The following is a 19,043-nucleotide window of genomic DNA, read 5'->3' as shown; positions in this document are numbered from 1 at the left end:
TGTTTGAAAAAACAACTTACCTCTGCATCTTCCCCGAAGAATCTATACTTATACCCACATTCCACACACAAAATTGCATCTTTCTGCTGCTGCTTTATTTCTAGGTACTGTAATTCCAATGGCGTGTAGATGCTTTTGGTCCTTTTGTTAGGTGGTTTAGAATCAGAAATTTTCTGTAAGTTTTCGTAGCTCCCATGTGATGATCCAAAATGACTGAGATCAGGAAGTGTCTTGTCCTGGCAACCAAGAGAGTTTTATAGGTTCAATAGTACTAACCATAACATCAGTTCCCAGAGAGAGAGAATGCAAATTTGACACAAAGCTAATAATTGGTGAATTTGAGGAGTACACAGTATATTAAGGCAAATTTTTGTGTAGGTTTAAAATTTTTTCAAAGTAGCCAAAACCAGTTTGGCTCAGTGGATAGAGCGTCAGTCTGTGGACTGAAAGGTCCTGGGTTCGATTCCGGTCAAGGGCATGTACATTGGTTGCAGGCACAACCAACGGGTAGGGGGTGTGCAAGAGGCAGCTGGTCGATGTTTTTCTCTCATCGACATTTCTAGCTCTCTATCCTTCTCCCTTTCTCTCTGTGGAAAATCAATAAAATATATATTTTAAAAAATAATTAAATAAATAAATAAATAAATAAGTAAAAAATAAAAAATTTTCAAAGTAAAAGACCCCCAAAAAAATGAGCAAAACTAAACTACTATGTAATTAATGCAGTTTTGAAAGTTTAAACATTCTAATGTTTTGTATACTTCTATTTACATTTAATTTCATTAAATCTATTGTAATTAATGTTTTCCTTTTCATTATTTATTCCAGGTGTGTAAGGCATAATGAGCAGGCAAGAATCTTTCTCTTTCTAGCAGAATCACTTTCAACAGGCATGTGAACAGCTAAAGTTGCAATATTCTACATTTCCAAGCACAGTTTAGACTCTAGAAGATAGTATATTCCATAAATAATTCCAAAAAGAACCATGATTAAAACTTTTAGAAAAGTAGTGTTGTAATTTAAAGATTTTTTTAATCAAATTTATTGGGGTGACAGTAATTTAGAGATTTTAGTGCTTCTTCACATCTATACTAATAAAAGGGTAATATGCTAATTAGACCAGACATCCTTCTGGACAAAGCTACGGTGGTGGGGGCCAAGGCAGAGGCAGTTAGTGGTAACCAGGCCAGCAGGGAAGGGCAGTTACAGGTAACCAGGCTGACAAGGGAAGGCAGTTAGGGGTGATGAGGCCAGCAAGGGAGGGCAGTTAGGGGCGACCAGGCAGGAAGGCAGGTGAGCGGTTAGGAGTCAGTGGTCACAGATTCTGAGAAGGATGTCCGACTGCCAGTTTAGGCCCCATCCGGGTTGGGGCCTACACCGGCAGTCAGACATCCCCCAAGGCATCCCGAAACAGAGAGGGTACAGGCTGGTGAGGGATGCCCCCCATCCCTGTGCACGAATTTTGTTACAAAACAGTAGGAGGACAATATTCAGTTGGTTTACCTTTGAAAACCTTAAAACATCTATATAATTTGCCCACCATAACTATCCAGGCTAATCATGGAAACTATAAGGAGGACTGTAAGAAACTGTGCTTATACTATCGACAAAGAATCCCCTAAGCCAGTGAACAGCTCCTGATTCAGGCATCATACATCAGAATCACTTGAGGCTTTTGCTTTATTTTGTCTTAATACAAACCAATTCATTCCTCCTTACTACATAGTAAATTAGAAACTCTAGGGATTTCAAAATTTTAAAAAGTGGAAGTTCCTTCAACTTATTCAAGAGATCAGCCAAGTTTGGGAACCATGCCCTGAGTGGATGCACAGAACCTACTATGCTGGGTATTGGGTATTCATCAATATAATGCTACATACCTTTCGACCAGTTTTAGACTTGGAATCTTCAGCGGAAGCGGCGTTCTTTGCACGCAGAAGACTGATATCGTCGAAATCAGTACACTTTGGCAGAACTGCAAACCTCTCCTGCAGAGGCTCCCTCTGAACTCTGTTTTGAGGAGGGGCGGAATCGCAGCAGAATTCTTTCAGTTTTTCCAGAGACTTTAAAACAATCCTGGTCCTCAGACATTTCCTTGGCTCTTAGTTAGCAAATCAGAAGAAAATATAACAATAGTATTTTGTCTCGTATCAATTCATAACCAGCATAGGATTTGTTAAGAGGGAGTTTCATATTAAGCAATGACTCTAGCTGTGATATAAGGAAATAAAGAAACCTAGGTTCCGGGTAAAGATGGCATACTTGAAACATACATCTAAATTTCTAATTTCACTTAGTCCTAAAAAAAACACAAGAAACTACAGGATTTTGCTTTTAAAAAACAAAAAAACAAACACACACACACACACACACAAAAACACACACCTATAACCTCATAAGTATAGAAAGAAAAGGAGAGGTGAGACTTGCAAATGAAATATCTGAAGCTAAAATGAAAAATGAACGAGCAATAACCAATTTGGCATCCTTGAAAGCTAAAGCCTAAATGGGTAGTGAAGAAAACCAAGAACCAGTCCTATATTTACAACACAAAATGCTTAAAAGGTTCAGGAATTAGAGCACCAATAGCTCTGAAAGTAGAATGAAGGGAGGTTCTGCCATAAAATAAAGAGGACTGGTTCCAAGTAAGTTGATCCCTAGACACCCTTAGCCTACGCTAAGTTCAAGGACAACTGTCCTTCCTCCACATCTACAGAGGACTGAAGAATTCTCTGGAAACGGTAAATCAGGCCCGGCTGAGATGCAGTACTGTGCCCAAGACGAAAGAATACTAATGGAAATTCAGTCTGACTGTAAGCTAAGAAACACTCATGGAATACAGTCTGACTACAGGATGAGAACCTCTCTGAGAGCCTCTGCTCAGAACAAAGCTCTTCCCTAGGCGGAAGCTGGGATGCTCTGGGCTGGGAAATCCAACCAGCTCAGTGGAAAGACCCAAAGACACTGACACCAGGAGTGCAGGAGGAAGCCGGATCACCACTCCAGACACACCTGCGTTCCTGCCTCCACAGCTCTGCTCACACTATTCTTTCTCCCTGGTAAGGCCTAGCCCCCCCATTTCCACAGGACAAAATTGTACTCTTTCATCAAGAGCCATCTCAAAGCTACCTTTCCCATGAAACGCTCTGCTAATTCCCCAGCTTAAAAGTCATTTTCTTTCTCTACGTTCCTGCAACAGATCAAATTTCTCTATAGAACTTATGACGGTCTGCCAATCAGCCGTTACTCCAGAAGCAATCAATCCATAAAAGAAGGGAAACTGATTATTTGCTATACATTTACTGGTTATTTGCTATATAACAGAAAACATTATTTTATAGGTAGCTACTATTACAGAGATGGAAACTGCACTGCATTTATCATCTCTTACCTTCCCTTTTAAAGCAAAAACCCTCTGAAGGCAAGAGTTCTGTTTTGCTCATTTCTAACAGGTTAAAACTTTTCATATTTCTATTTAAACCTCTTTTCAGATGTATACTTTATCTTATCTCCTATTAATCTCATGGCTAGAAAAATGTCTATTTAGGTCTCTCCAATTGTATATATTCATCCTATTTACTATTACTCTCACCGTTACAAAAGAAATACTTGAATCAATCTTCAACAGTATAAGTTTGTATATTATACAAGGGCTTCCTTCCTAAGAATATAAAATAAAATAAAAATAAAATTCCCAAGATGGGGGTGGGGTGCAAATCTTACAAAAGAAAGAATACCTAAAACTGACATGTTAAGAAACTTGAGGTGACAGAGATGTAAAGGACAGCATATGGTATGTAGCCAACCATATTGTGATAACTATGAATGGTGTCAGGTGGGTACTAGACTTACCAGGAGGAATCACTTCATAAATTATATAAATGTCTAACCACTACGCGGTACACATGAACCATAAAATAATACTGAATGTCAACTGTAATTAAAAAAAAAAAAAAAGAAAGAAAAAAGCTTAAGATGAAGTAGCCAGCGACTCTTCTGGCTGGTGATGCTCCTCTTTCCTTCCCACTACTTTCTTTTGTTAAGTAAACTGTACGTAAAGTTCGTATTTCAAAAACTTTCATTCCTATAGCCTTAGTTCTACAAGCTTCAGAGTTCATGTAGCCAGATCTGGAGCAATGCGGACGTAGGGACAAGGACTTAGCATGAGTGTGGGGAGACCCCCTGGTGAGTACTTTTATGCCCTCCTTGCCACCTTCCCTATCCTGCTCCCCTACTCTCAAGGAAGGTTCCACCACAAAGCTTCGTTCCTGAGCTGTTGTCAGTTCAGAAAGGCTTATATCAGTTCAGGTCTGAGGGTAATTAAGAAAAGAAAAAGAAGCGTTTTCTGTCTTCCGTTATCACAAATTCTCCAGGCGAAAAATCTGCTCACCCACCTATATATCCAACACCACATACAGAGGTTTAGGACCTTAGGAATGGTGGTTTTTGTCCAAAACCTTTTCGCATACAGAAAAAGAAGTTCCACACTGGAAAACTGACAGGGGGGATCTGCATGTCCTGACATTGTAACTGTTCAAATGTTCTGCCTGGAGGGAACTCCAGCCCCTACCTCCACTCTCCCAACCTCCTACGTACACCACCACCACCACCACGAGTGGAGGGGGCCACTCACTCAAGCACAGCGGAGACCTTTCTCCACAAAGGAAAAAAAATGGCAAAACTCTCCAAATAGCCTTCTCTGCCCTCTGGATAATGCAAGAGTACCAGAGCCATGACTGGTGAGAATGAAAAATCAATGCCACGGAACTCACCAGGGTTCCCAGACGTTCCTGAATCACTTTGACCTTCCTTTTCTTGGATTTTCTTTGCTTTCTTTTTAACAGGCCCATCATCCTCTGGTGGACTCTTTGTACTTCTGTCGATTTCTGCAACCTATGTCAGGAAAGTTAGAAAATGATGTGTTCTCTCTCAATCTCAAAACACTATGTATGCAAAATAATTTAAACCTTACTTTTGAAATGACAGCTAGGTCCTTGCCATCCTTCCTTCCTACAATCACCTACTTGGAGTTCTGAAAAGACCTATGGGTGACTGTTTTTACCATCATCAAAGACAAGGTGGAGACTGTCCCTAACCTCAGCTTCTCATGTCCTGTTAGAATTAATTAGAACCAAGGCTGCCACTTTTACTCCGTCAGCCTTCACTTATTTCAAATTATATAACTTGGATTACTCTACTTACACACATTAAATAAAACACCTTTAAGAGAAAAACTATTTGCCAAAACCGGTTTGGCTCAATGGATAGAGCGTCGGCTTGGGGACTGAAGGGACCCGGGTTCGATTCCGGTCAAGGGCATGTACCTTGGTTGCGGGCATATCCCCAGTGGGAGGTGTGCAACAGGCAGCTGATCGATGACTCTCTCTCATCGATGTTTCTAGCTCTCTATCTCTCTCCCTTCCTCTCTGTACAAAAACAATAAAATATATTATTAAAAAAAGAGAGAGAAAAACTATTTATTTAGTAAAGGTGAAATTAGATAGACAATAAAAGAACAGTATCATTTTTGAAATATTAATTGTAATTTACATGTTATGTTCACCATGGAAGATGCCACAAGATTGTGAACATTTGTTGGCAGGAAGCCTGTCAAAAGCTTAAGTCCTTCATCAGATACTCTGATGAAGGGTATAAAGGTGGGTATAAAATAAAATCTTGGTGAATTCATAAAAATGTAGACTACTGTCAAAAAACCAAAACAGGAGAGAACCAATCACTCCATGGGAAAAATATAAATTAAGGAAACAAGATTTTGAAGCAGCCAAGCAGTCACCCTCATGAAAATTTAGAAGGTGGCTGAAAGCCAATCTGCAATCCCCTTCAACATCCTCAGTTTGAGAAATACTGTTATCAGGGACCCCAGTGAGAGCTCCCCCTTAGGCATTCCCAGGTGGCAATGTCTCTGGTGAAAAACAAGCAAAAAATACCCACAACTACTTATTATAGTCAGTCGAAGGGAGGCACTTAACAAAACCCGAATAAATAAGATAAATAGAACTCCTCTTAACATTCAATCCAGGGACCAAAAAAAAAAAAAAAAGAGGGGGTGGCTGGGGAGGGAGGATGTAGGTTAAAAGATGTATCCTTGGCCCCTACCCTCATCAGAATGGGAGTCAGAAGACCTGAGTTGCTGTCTCTGGTCTGCCTGTAAGAATCTGTGTGATTTTGGCCTCAAGTCTATTTTCCCAGTGGAAACTGCAATCTTTGAACTACACTCAGGATGGAGGATGGCCAGGCTTCTCCCATCTTCACCTGCCAGAATCCGCCCAAAGCTCTCTCCTCCAGCGCCTTCAACTCCCTAATCCTCGCGCCACGGGCCCCGCCTCCTCCCGCTCCACCTACAAGCCACGCCCACCTAGCCCCGCTCCACCTACAAGCCCCGCCCCGCCATCGAGCCCCGCCCCTCCCGCCTAGCCCCGCCCCGGTGAGCCCGCCCAGCCCTGGACCACACCCACCACGTGTGGCCGCGATCGAGGCCGGGAAGCGGACGCTGGAGGCGCTGCGGAGCCGGAGTCAGGTTCTCCCTCCTCCGCCGCCGCTCCGGTGGGGGAGGCGGTGGATCTCAGGCTCCCGCTGGCCTGGAAGAATCTACTCAGAACCGCTTGCCTGGCAGGGGCCGGGCCAGCGGCAGCCGCGCCGCCACCGCGTGGCTTCCGGCGCGACATCGCGGTGCAGAGACGGACTGCAGGGGGCTTGGCCGAGCCGGGCGCGCGAGCCCGCGGCCCAGTTCCCGGGCGCCCGCGGGGCCGAGCACGTCACCTCCCCGCCCTGCACCGGGGCGGGGGCGGGGCGGGGAGGGGAGGGGCGGGGTCTCCGGGCGCCAATGCGGCCGAGGGGGCGGGGCGGCCGCCGTTTCGCGCCAAGCTCGGTTCGCAGTGGCTCCCGGAGTTTTACGGCGCCGCCGTCATGGTTCGAACTCTCAACAGCATCGTCGCGGTGTCCCAGAACATGGGCATCGGCAAGAACGGGGACCTGCCCTGGCCCCCGCTCAGGTACCCGCCGGGCCGGGGGGCGGGGCCGGGGGGGCGGGTGTGCAGCTGCCCCGGATCCAGGCGCCTGGACGGGGTGGCGCTGGGTTGGACTTGAGACCCAGGCTGCCGGGAGCGGGCCGGGCCTTCCTTCCGCTCCCGGAGCCCGAGCCGGGAGCCCGGGAGGGGTTCCGCCCCGCGAGGCGGCGTCCCGGCGCCCTGCCGGCCCGGGCTCAGTGCAGGCCTGGCTGCCGCCCCGGCCCCCGCGCTGTGTGTCGGGGTGGGTGGTGGAGCCTGAGCCCACGGGAAAGCGTCCTGAGTCACAATCCACGTGTCTTTACCTTGTAGGAATGAGTTCAAGTATTTCCAAAGAATGACCACCACGACTGCCGCAGAAGGTAATAGGGGATTTGTAAGTGATTTTGAGATTCCCCAAGGGTCTTTTTTTTTTTTTTTTTTTTTTTTTTTTTAACCAGTGCACAGTTTTCCAGACGAAACCGGTTTGGCTCAGTGGATAGAGCGTTAGCCTGCGGACTGAAAGGTCCCGGTCCCGGGTTCGATTCCGGTCAAGGGCATGTACATTGGTTGCGGGCACATCCCCAGTAGGGAGCGTGCAGGAGGCAGCTGATCGATGATTCTCTCTCATCGATGTTTCTAACTATCTCTCTCCCTTCCTCTCTGTAAAAAATCAATAAAATACTTTCTTTAAAGTTTTTCCATAGAAATCAAGGACCTTCTGTCTTACCATAGATCTGTGTGCAATTCCCAATGTTTATTAGACTTTAAATTTAAAAAAAAGTTCTTTGAAATTGGACAGATTGGCAGCTACATAGAGGTTGGCTCTGGAGGCCAGAGGAGGCTTTGAAACAGCCGCCTGACGTGGTAAGGCCTGGACTAACGCGGCAGTGAAGGTGAAAGTCCAAAGAACAGTTACATGACTCGATTTGGAGATGAAGAAGTTAAAGGTGATGCCAGGAAGGCATCAAGGAAGAACCCTCTGGTTTTCAGGTTGAGTCTGGGTGATATGGAGAATTAGGATCCAATTGTAAATATACGGAGGTGCTTGTAGGATATTCAGGCACAGGGTGCTGGGTGAATTGAGACATTAAAGAGAAGAGGATAAGGAACGAAAAGAATATGGGGTTAGGGGATACCCATTTAAAACCTAAGATGAATGTTTGGTCATTGGAGGAGGAATAGCAGATTAAACGGGGAAATAGAAAGGAGCAGGTGCAGCATAACTTAAACAGAACAGATAAAAGTTCCTGGACTTGGCACTTAGGTCAGTGCTCGGCAAACTCATTAGTCAACAGAGCCAAATATCAACAGTACAACGATTGAAATTTCTTTTGAGAGCCAAATTTTTTAAACTTGAACTTCTTCTAATGTCACTTCTTCAAAATAGACTCATCCAGGCCGTGGTATTTTGTGGAAGAGTCACACTCAAGGGGCCAAAAAGTTGCATGTGGCTCTCGAGCCGCAGTTTGCCAACCACGGACTTAAGTCACTGATGAAAAGAAAATGCAAGAGTTTGAAGCCAAAAAATTGAAATGAACCACCCTCTAGAATCCTAAGTAGTCTGACCCTCGATGGCTCAGTTGGTTGGGCTTGTCCCATGCACCTAAAGGTTGCTGGTTAGATGCCAATCTGGGCACATGCCCCACTTGTGGGCTTGAACCCTGGTTGGGGTGTGCAGCAAGCAGCCAATCGATGTTTCTCTCCCTCTCCCTTTCTCTCTATATAAAATCAATTAAAAATATTGATTTTTTATCAATATAAAAAAGTCTGGAAATGGGAAACAAAATATGGAAAAATGACTAGTCCTACTACTTGTAGTTTGTAAATATTAGTGGGGGTTTTTTTAATCAAGCTAATTTAGGAATCATAAATGTGTATATTCCTTTGATCCAGAGATCTGACTCACAAGGCTTTTTCCCCTAAATAATTCTACCAGAAATGGAAGTTCTGTATATAAAAACTTTTTAAGGAAAGAAGCACAAATTGAAAGTAGCTCATTTTATTCTTACAAAATATACCTGCATTTTATTTTGTCTTATATATGTATTTTTATTGTTGACAGTATTTCAGATACCTCCCATTTTTCTCCCCTATTACCTCTCTCCATCCAACCCCTACCTACCCACTCCCCAGGTCTTCCAAATTGAAAGTATTTTAGCTAATTGAATGGAATGTTAAGCAGTTATCTTTAAAAGTATGACTATTATTATAAATCTACAAAGTTCACAAATGCGAGTACTATTGTATTAAAGGTACAGTTGAACAGTACTTTTTAAAAGTCAAACACTGTTCAAAGTCTTCAGTCCCCACAATCCTAGAAGTAGGAACTAGTACATCACCTCCATTTTGTAGAAAAGGACTGAAGATTAACATGACTTGCTTGGTAGATAACAGAATCTTTGCTTTTCACTACTATATTATACATGACTGCAATTGATTAAAACTATATTGTATATAAATTGGATAAAACCAAAGGGGAAAATAATTACTATAGATAATGGGTGATAAATGATAAATTTTGGTAAGGCTGTTAAATGTTTTAATTTTTTAAAGCAGTTTTACTAGATGTCAATATGATCGTTATATCTATACATACATACAAGTATATGAATATATATACACAGATATATTCCCAAAATACATCTCTTCTCCCTGTGATTTTACAGGTAAACAGAACTTGGTGATTATGGGTAGGAAGACCTGGTTCTCCATTCCCGAGAAGAGTCGGCCTTTAAAGGACAGGATTAATTTAGTTCTCAGTAGAGAACTCAAGTAAGTACTACAACATAAACTCAGCATAAGAAACCATGTCCCATTTCTTATGCTGGAGGTTGGTGTTTGACAAAATAAAATACTATGAATGTAGCTATTGATGAAGCTGCTTAATACTACATAGATGATAACAGAAAATAAGTAGTTACAACTTACTCTGCTGTTTAAGTGGGTGATTTCATTTCCTTAAAAAGTTGCATTAAATCTCACTATGATAACAGAATTGCAGGTTTCCTTGAACTAGTACTCATTCAATTCAGAAGGGTCAAATATCAGTTATATAATGTAAATAAATCTTTTCAGTTGCACAAAGAATCAAAATACATGTGTTTTTTTTTTTACGACCAGTTGGCCTCTGCTATGGATTTTTCTGCCCTCCAGGCTAATATAATTAGTTCCTGATCACTGGAAATGAACAGGAAGGGGGTAAGGGGATTTAATAGCACTAAAACTACCTATGACATCAACTCCAGTGCTTTTGCCTTCACCATAGCTTCCATATCATTTATACTACTTGTGATATATCCTGATTTCTGTATTTTTTTGTTGTTGTTGTTTACATTGGTCCTAACCCACGAAAATAATTTTCTGAACCTCAGGGGTCTGTTTGTTTGCGGGAGTGATTGGCCTGAATTAGTCCTTAAAGAAAGGTCTAATTCGATCCCTTTGGGATTGGCATGGTAATTATTAATTCTTAAAACTACTAATGTAATCATAGCAATATCTTACAATGACTTGGATTACACAGTTGTGGGGGCTGGCGAGGCAAGTCCAAAATTTGTAGGGCAGGCTAGAACTCTTCAAGGGCTGAAGCAGATGTCTGCAGGGGAAATTTCTCCCGAGAAGCCTCAGTTCTGTTTTTAAGGCTTTTCACCTCATTTAATCTGGCCCACCCAGATTAAAGTCATTCTATATAATAAACAGGTAATATGCAAATTGACCCTCACACAAGATGGCTGCCACAAAATGGCCAGCAGGAGAATGTAGTTGTGGGCAATCGGGTCAGCAGAGGAGGGCAGTTGGGGGCAAATGGGCCTGTAGGGAAGAGAGGGAAGTTAGGGGGATCCAGGCCTGCAGAGGATGGCAGTTGGGAGGGACCAGACCTGCAGGGGAGGACAGTTGGGGGCAATCAGGCCTGCAGGGGAGGGCAGTTGGGGAGGACCAGGTCTGCAGGGAGGGCAGCGGGAGCAATCGGGCTGGCAGGTGAGGGCAGTTGGGAGTGATCGGCCAGCAGGGGAGCAGTTAAGTGTCCAGGAAGTGGTTAGGGTAGGGGTGTCGAACTCAATCAGAGAAGGGGCCAAAATCTAAAATCCAGCCTAAATCGCGGGCCGAATGGTTTACTGAACAGTCATAAACTGTCATTGTGATGGAAACACAGCGGAGTGCAGTGATGACAGCGCGGTGCGGGCCACATTGCAAGGCCTGGCGGGACGGATTTGGCCCGAGGGCCTTGTGTTTGACACATGTGGGTTAGGGGGTGATGATCAGGCTGGCAGGCAGAAGTGATTAGGGGCAATCAGGCAGGCAGGCAGGCGAGCAGTTTGGGAGCCAGTAGTTTCAGATTGTAAGAGGTTGTCTGACTGCCACAGGCCTCAACCAGCAGTCCGACATCCCCCAAGGGTCCCAGATTGGAGCGGGTGCAGGCTGGGTTGAGGGACAAACCCCCCCCCCGCCATGCATGAATTTTGTGCACTGGGCCTCTAGTCCATTATAAACAAATCACATTTATAAAACACCTTCACAGCAACACCTAGATTAGAACAGGACTATAGCCAAGTGAACACATCAAAGACCATCAAACCATAAGAAGGAAAAAACATTACACCAATATAGGCTAAGGGGGTTCGGGCTTCTATAGATTTTCTCACAGATCCCTCCTAAAAAAGCTTAGGTAAAAACCTGGAAGAAAGTGTACCAGAATATTTGCATTGCTTGTCTTTGGATGATGGAGAATATGTTGATATGTATCTTGCCATCTTCCTCAATCTTCATACTGTTCTCTTTCTCCTGGTTACTAGGATATTCTGATTACCCTCTACTTGATATAACCCAAGTTTACAGACTATTGCCATTTCCAGAAACTTGTTGTTTTTTTGTTTGTTTGTTTTTAGGGGGAAAATTTAGAGCTTATTTTTAATCCTGCCTTCTGTTTCCCTGGTCAGTTGCTGGTCAGTTCCACACATATCCTGAGCACCTACTGTGTACCAAGTACTACTGGGTCCTGAATAAAAGGAGAAGGATTTGCACATGAAAATCACTATTGCTCCTGCAAATTTTCAGAGACAATCTTTCACCACCGCTCTCTTCCCCGTGTGAGAAGGAACTGAAACCTCAAGATAATCTCAAAATTTGCTGCCCCATACTAGTTATTTTGAGTAGCTACTTACTTAATACATCTGGGGGGGGGATGCTTTTTCATGGTTTCTATACTATCAAGTTGTCGCTTTAAAAATAACGCTATGCCGAAACCAGTTTGGCTCAGTGGATAGAGCATCGGCCTGCGGACTGAAAGGTCCCAGGTTCGATTCTGGTCAAGGGCATGTGCCTTGGTTGCGGGCATATCTCCAGTAGGGGGTGTGCAGGAGGCAGCTGGTTGATGTTTCTCTCTCATCGATGTTTCTAGCTCTCTATCTCCTCTCTGTAAAAAATAATTTTTTTTTTTTAAATAATAATAATGCTATACAGCCACATTTGGAAAACAGAGTGGCCCTTTTTCAAAAGGTTAAACCTAGAGTTAGATGACACAGCAATTCTACTCCTTGGTATATACCCTGGAGAAATGAAAATATATGACCACACAAAAACTTGTACACAAGTGTTCATAGCAGCATCATTCATACCAACATCTAAAAACTGGAAGCATCCCAAATGTTCATCAAAGATAAATAAAATATACTATATCCATACAATGGAATATTTATTATCCTATATGATAAAAGGCTAATATGCAAATTGTCCCCCCGACCTGGAGTTTATATAACAATTTTAGTTTTATAATTATTACTTCTCATACAGATTATTTAACTACTATGAATGGCTTTTGTAGAAATTATATGTAATTCTTTCTCTTAACCTCAGGGAACCTCCAAAAGGAGCTCATTTTCTCGCCAAAAGTCTGGATGATGCCTTAAAACTTATTGAGGAACCAGAATTAACAAATAAAGTGGATATGGTTTGGATAGTGGGAGGCAGTTCCGTTTATAAGGTAAGTAAAGGTATCTATAAACACAAAGAATTTTTCCACTCCACTTTGTTTCAGCTTCCCTGCCATTTGTACGTTTTTAGTCATGAGCAAAGAAGCACATTTTCCCTGCTATTGGTTAGACACATTGTCAATTTGACTTCTTGTTGATACTGTTGTGCAAACTAAATAAAAAAGTAAAAGTAAGTTTTTAAGTCTCTACCAGTTTATCTCCAATTCAACATAGCTGATGTTTCCAATTTTAAAAACATTCTAAATTCTTCCCTTAGAATCGTACTGGACTGCACTATTTTCTGTTCCACACTGAGTTAGCCCTGTTTCTTCAAACATGTTGAGGAAAATAAAAGGAATTTTTCTGTGCTTTTAAAACACTCAAGAAAGATTAATATTTATGGGAAGGAAAAAAATCAGCACCTACCCTTGGGGGCTAATTATTTGAGAAAGAAGAGGTATACCAGGATCTTAGATGGGATTACAAAACTGTTTCTTAGGTTCCTTTTCTACAACCTTTTAAACAATATACATACTTAAAATTAAATTCATATATATAATTTGATATATCTATATGTAGTAAACAATAAGGAAGTGGAACCTCCAGGTTATAATTATGCATTATCCACCTATCTCACATCACACTAGCTTGTGGAACATTTAGGCTTCTCTTCTTATTGGCCAAAGTGGGTCTACTAGCCTGTGTTTGTAAATAAAGTTTTACTGGGACAACAACCACAGCCATTGATTTTAATATTGACTATGGCTGCATTTGCCTAAACGTAAGAGAAACTACATGGCCCACAAAGCCTAAAATATTTACTATCTGACCCTTTACAGAAAAGGTTTCCAAACATCATTAACTTTGATAAAACTTTCAAAAGCTGCAGTAGTTAGTCCTGCTCAATTTTCCTAAATTTTGGTACAGCAAGAAAAGGTAGAATATTTACTTGTTTGGGTCAAGAGAATAAATGATATAATATTCTAAGCAGTAGTATTGAAAATAAAAAGTAAAATTTGTTCTGTGTCCTTCTTTAGAATTTTAAAGATAAAAACTTTAAATTTCAGATATATATATATTCTCCTCCCCCCCCCCCCCCCCCCAAGCCAGAGTATTGCTTTCTTGGAGCTCAACAGTATTATAGACGTTAGTTAGAAAAGTCATTAACAATATGAGGCTAAATATAATCATTAGCAAAGAAGAGGCAGAATAAATTACCTACTAACATTGTAACTATCTCCTGGGGAAATGGAAACATTATTACATTTTGTATAAATGTACCAACTGTGCCCTTGATGTTTTCATTAGTCAAAATCTTGTGAAAGTGTACTATCTTATCCATTTATATATATGTAAATTTTTCTATAGCCAGTAACTAGACAATTCGGGGTTCTTAATTCCTAAGCAACCACCAAAGAAAAAAGACAAAACTGAACAATTAAATGAAAAAAATAGTTCATGTAAGCAAACTAGAAGCCAGAATATATTTTAAATCACTCTCATAATTAGATATAATGATTAGTGCTATTCTCAACATAAATAAGACTACTTTGCAGGGCTCTAAAGTAAAAAAATAGAGCATCAGCCTGCAGACTGTAGGGTCCGGGTTCAATTCCAGTTAAGGGCATGTACCTTCATTGTAGCTGTGCAAGAGGCAGCTGATCGATGTTTCTCTCTCATCGATATTTTTAACTCTCTGTCTCTCTCCCTTCCTCTCTGTAAAAAATCAATAAAATATATATTTTTTTAAAAAAGAATGGGATATTTAAATAGCATTCTTTCATATCTGGTACAAACTTGACTATATAAGTAAAACAAACAAAATCTTGAGTTCTGTTTCTTTTGATACAAATAATTAAGGAAATTTGTGACTTTTGTTTTATTTCAAAGGAAGCCATGAACAAGCCCGGCCATCAACGACTCTTTGTGACAAGGATCATGCAGGAATTTGAAAGTGATACATTTTTTCCAGAAATTGATTTGGAGAAATACAAACTTCTCCCAGAGTAAGTAAAATGTTATATATTATTCTGAAGCACTTTTGGATTTATAGCTTAAGCACTATAGGAAAGGTCCCAGCCAGCATTGCTCAGTGGTTGAGCCAGACGGTCAATTCCTGGTTCAATTCCTGGTCAGGGCACATGCCCAGGTCGTGGACTTGATCCCCAGTGTGGGCACGCAGGAGGCAGCCAATCCATGATTCTCTCTCGTCATTGATGTTTCTTTCTCTCCCTCCCTCCCTTCCTCTCTGAAATTAATTTTTTTTTTTTTTTAAAGAATTATAGGGAAGAGTATGTCTCTCAGATTGAATTTGGGATAGTAATGTGTTTTATAGACAAATAGTACAGAAAATTTTTGGAATTCTGCTTTAACAGACTTGGGAATGTTCAAGTTTTAGTGATTTTACTGAAATCTAGAGTAGTCCTTAGTCCATTCTATGAGAATTGTATTCAGCATCAAACACTGTCCTGAGCATTGGGGAAAGAGTGTTTACCAAAACAGATGCTATTCTCTATTCTCCAGATTACATTTTTGTAGTAGAGAGAGTGGCAAATAATAGATAAACAATAAGAGTTGCTGTGTGGAGAATTGAAATACTGTGATGTGATAAATGCTGTGTAGTCTGAGCAGTCCTCTCTGAAGTGATATCTATACTATTATCAAGGAAATTGGAGTACGCTTTTCCCCACTGGTGCTGGAGGTGGGGTCCATACAATATCCTGAGGAAAAGAATTTTCCGAGATTCGCATGTGAAGATGGGTGATTTTTATTTGTGTGGAATTACATCCCTGGGTTTCCAAAGTGCCATTCAGGTCATGGGAAAAGTGTAGCTGGGGTTTCAATAGAGCTAGAAGCAAAGCCAGTGTCCAGAGTTTCTGTTCCATGTTGCAGCTGGGTCCACTTCAACATCAGGCTCCTTGCAGTCCATTAGTCCACTGTGTGTGTGGGGGGGGGGGGGGGGGGGATGGCCATGTGGGCGAATGCCGGAAAGCAGGAGCAAGAGACGCTGCAAGCTAGGAGCCAAGAGTAACACGGCAAGAGAAACCAAGAGAGCAAACTCATGTGTTCAGAGGATTAAATACCCCAATTTCTCGCCGTTGAGGTGGCCACGCCCATGCTGGCCAATGACCTGTTCCCAGGCGACACTAACATCAGGCACCTTCCCAGGGACACCCCAACTTTATTGGACATGCATCTGTTCTCCCTGTCCCGTCCCTTCCCCCAGCTGTTTTCAAGGAATAGACCAGTGGCTCCCTGGGGAGTGGAAAGCTTTAGCTTCCTGGTGGAGCTGCCTAAATGACGTGCCTATAATATTTGGCCTTCCCTTTGCTCCTTTCCTGTTATTAATAACTAGGTTAATTACAACAGTGTTATTACCGGGATCTAAATGACCAGCCAGCCATGCTTAGAGCAGGAAAGAGCATTCTAGAAACCAGAAATAGCCAGTGCAGAGATCCGATGACGGACACAAGCTTGGCATGTTCCCTGAGCCTCCTTGAAAGCCACTGAGGGCATTGTGAGCAAGGGGAAGACCCAAATGCATCAGATCAAATGCAGGGGAAGGAGGTTCTGAATTGAGTGATGTTGTTCTAGCTGTTTATGGAGAACGGACTAGAAGGAAGTGAAGCTGGGAAACCAGTTAGTTGCAGTAGTTCAGATGAAAGATGAAGGGACTTAGATAGCAGTGGTGGAGATGAAAAGAAGAGATTACACTTGCTTCACTGTGTAGTAGTGATTTTTAGCATGAAACCGAAACTGCCTGATTTTGAGAACTCATAGCATTTAAGTTTAAAGAACGTTTCAGTTTTAAGATTAATTATATCAACTCTTGTATTAAGTCTGTGGTCTGGCATAGTGTAAGGAACGGGTTCAAGTTCATTCTTTTATAAGTGGCTATTCAGTTATCCTAGCACTGTTTGTTGAAAAGATACTCTTTCCCCATTAAGTTGTTTTGATACCCTTATCAAAAATCAGTGAACCATTGCCCTGGCCAGTGTGGCTTAGATGGTTGAGCATTGGTCCCGTGCACCAAAAAGGTCACCAGTGCAATTTCCAGTCAGAGCACATGTCTGTATTGTGGGCTTAATAATAGGGGTGTGCAGGAGACAGCCAATAGATGTTGCACTCTCATATCTGTGTTTCTTCCTTCCTCTCTCTCCCTCTCTTTCTCTCTCTCTCTCTCTCTCTCTCCCCCCCCCTCTTTCTTTCTTAAAAATCAATAAAATGTTCTTTCAAAAAAATTGTTTTAATTGATAATTATTTAATTACAGTGTATATTTCTTTTACAGGTACCCAGGTGTTGTTTCTGATGTCCAGGAGGAAAAAGGCATTAAGTACAAATTTGAAGTATATGAAAAGAATGAGTAATGTGTTCAAGTTGTTCCCCATCCCCTCCAAACAATTATATATTTAACATTAGAAAAAGTTATTTCTGTTAATTAGATCTGTGGATAATTATTTCAAAGCAATGTATTTTCATTAATTACTTGTCATCTGAAACACAACATTTGTGAAATATCTGTTGCTGTAACTGTCTGAATCCTCAAGAAATTCTGAAGATTAGGTCCCTAGCACCTGCCTAGGGTAACATGCCGAGAAACCACAATGGCAGAATCCCCTGGCGGTATCCATTACCTATAAAGAAAGGAGCTAGCCAAATCTGTCCAAATGTCAGTAATAGATTATAAACAGAAGAATTAGAACTTAGATATTAAACTAGAAGTAGATCAATCAAAACAGGGAACAAAATCACTCTATGCATATCACACTTCTGGAAGTTCTGTTCACTCAGAGAATCACTAAGTTGAGAACTACAGTACATCCCATATAGATAGTAAGAAGCAGGTAGGACTACTTTCTCAATGATTAAAAGAAAAGGTCTGAGACCTTTAAAAACACTATTTATAGTCAAAACTGGGTTGACTCTAAAGGGTCCTGGGTTCGATTCTGGTCAAGGGCATATGCCTTGGTTGCAGGCACATCCCAGTAGGGGGTGTGCAGGAGGCAGCTGATTGATGTTTCTAACTATCTCCCTTCCTCTCGGTAAAAAATAAAATATATTTATTAAAAAAAAAAAAAAAAAGACACACTTTATAATCTTGGGTGAGATTCCATGGGATGTTACAGTGATTGAACAGGATAGACTGCCCTTCACACACAAAAGGTAATCTAATAACAAGCATATGGCTAAAATTAAAAGTTAAAAGAATAGACATTGCTAGAAACCAAAGTTAGAAGAAAAACCTCACATAATTTAAAAATTAAAATTAAAACATGTTTTATCCATCATGTTAGGAAATATTTGGATTTTTAAGTATCCAATGAAATAGCATTTTTTGCCTTATAAATTGGCATAGATTTTTTTAGGGTAAAAGTTAATATCCGAAAACAAAGACATAACGTATACACCTGTACGTGCTGCCTAACAACCACACCAAAACTATAACTAAAAGACAAAGCGTCTATCACCCAGAACCACCGGAAAGCTGGCTGAGTAGAAGTTCTACAACTAGAAGGAAAGAGAAAAGAGCGTTGAGACTGGGTAGGATGTGCACAAGCGCGGAAAAGCAGAGGTACAGAGGCACACGCAAATTGGGCTGTTGGCTGGTGACTAGATGTGCTGTTTTCAGTCCAAAGGGAGACAAGCTCACAACTGCTCTGAACTCCAGTTTCCGGCGAGAGTCTGGAGACCCAGACTCCTATGGGGAAAAGCTGGTCTACCATCAGGTCAGAAAATGAGGATGGCTTTCTTGCAGAGGTGCGTGCAGGAATCATTGTTTATTGCACTGGGACACAGGAGGCAGAAACATGGAGATAGCTGTTTGCCATGCCCTAGTGATTCCCTGAGGCCCTGCCTTGCCCAATTTACAAACCCATCCAAATTGTGTGCAGCAGCTTTTGCAACCTAACTGCAGCTCTGGTCAGACAGCTCCAAAACTTCCAAACCCCAAGCAAAGGAGAAATCTACAGATCTCGATATATAGCTCCTGCTGGGTGGCCTCAGACAGTATAGCTGACCTGCACCTCCTTGGAGATCCAGGAGCCAGTATACCTAGTGGTCAGTGTGAGA

General features: G+C 41.7%; 2 protein-coding genes across 4 annotated transcripts in view; one reads left to right on the top strand and one right to left on the bottom strand.

Annotated features, from left to right (window-relative positions):
- The window catches only part of MSH3 (mutS homolog 3), a 113,209-nt gene extending 106,523 nt beyond the window's left edge, over window positions 1–6,686 (bottom strand). For both annotated transcript variants that reach the window (XM_036409185.2, XM_045571671.1), the window contains exons 1-4: window positions 6,477–6,686; window positions 4,773–4,893; window positions 1,881–2,101; window positions 21–236 (exon numbers count right to left, since the gene is read on the bottom strand). In XM_036409185.2, the coding sequence (XP_036265078.1) occupies window positions 21–236; window positions 1,881–2,101; window positions 4,773–4,893; window positions 6,477–6,686 (768 nt within the window). The remainder of the gene's footprint in view (window positions 1–20; window positions 237–1,880; window positions 2,102–4,772; window positions 4,894–6,476) is intronic.
- Window positions 6,687–6,785: 99 nt separating this feature from the next.
- DHFR (dihydrofolate reductase) lies at window positions 6,786–17,561 on the top strand. Of its 2 annotated transcripts, XM_036409186.2 has the most exons (6): window positions 6,786–7,013; window positions 7,338–7,387; window positions 9,674–9,779; window positions 12,858–12,984; window positions 14,864–14,979; window positions 17,263–17,561. In XM_036409186.2, the coding sequence occupies exons 1-6, from the start codon at window positions 6,928–6,930 to the stop codon at window positions 17,339–17,341; spliced, it is 564 nt and encodes a 187-aa protein (XP_036265079.1). In that variant the 5' UTR covers window positions 6,786–6,927; the 3' UTR covers window positions 17,342–17,561. The 2 variants fall into 2 exon arrangements, with proteins under 2 accessions (XP_036265079.1, XP_036265081.2); XM_036409188.2 differs by lacking the exon at window positions 7,338–7,387 and having other exon boundaries at window positions 6,835–7,013.
- Window positions 17,562–19,043: the final 1,482 nt, after the last annotated feature.

Source organism: Pipistrellus kuhlii, unplaced genomic scaffold (genome assembly GCF_014108245.1).
Source record: "Pipistrellus kuhlii isolate mPipKuh1 unplaced genomic scaffold, mPipKuh1.p scaffold_m20_p_4, whole genome shotgun sequence".
Taxonomy (NCBI): Eukaryota; Metazoa; Chordata; class Mammalia; order Chiroptera; family Vespertilionidae; genus Pipistrellus; species Pipistrellus kuhlii.
This window is presented reverse-complemented; position numbering and strand designations above follow the sequence as displayed.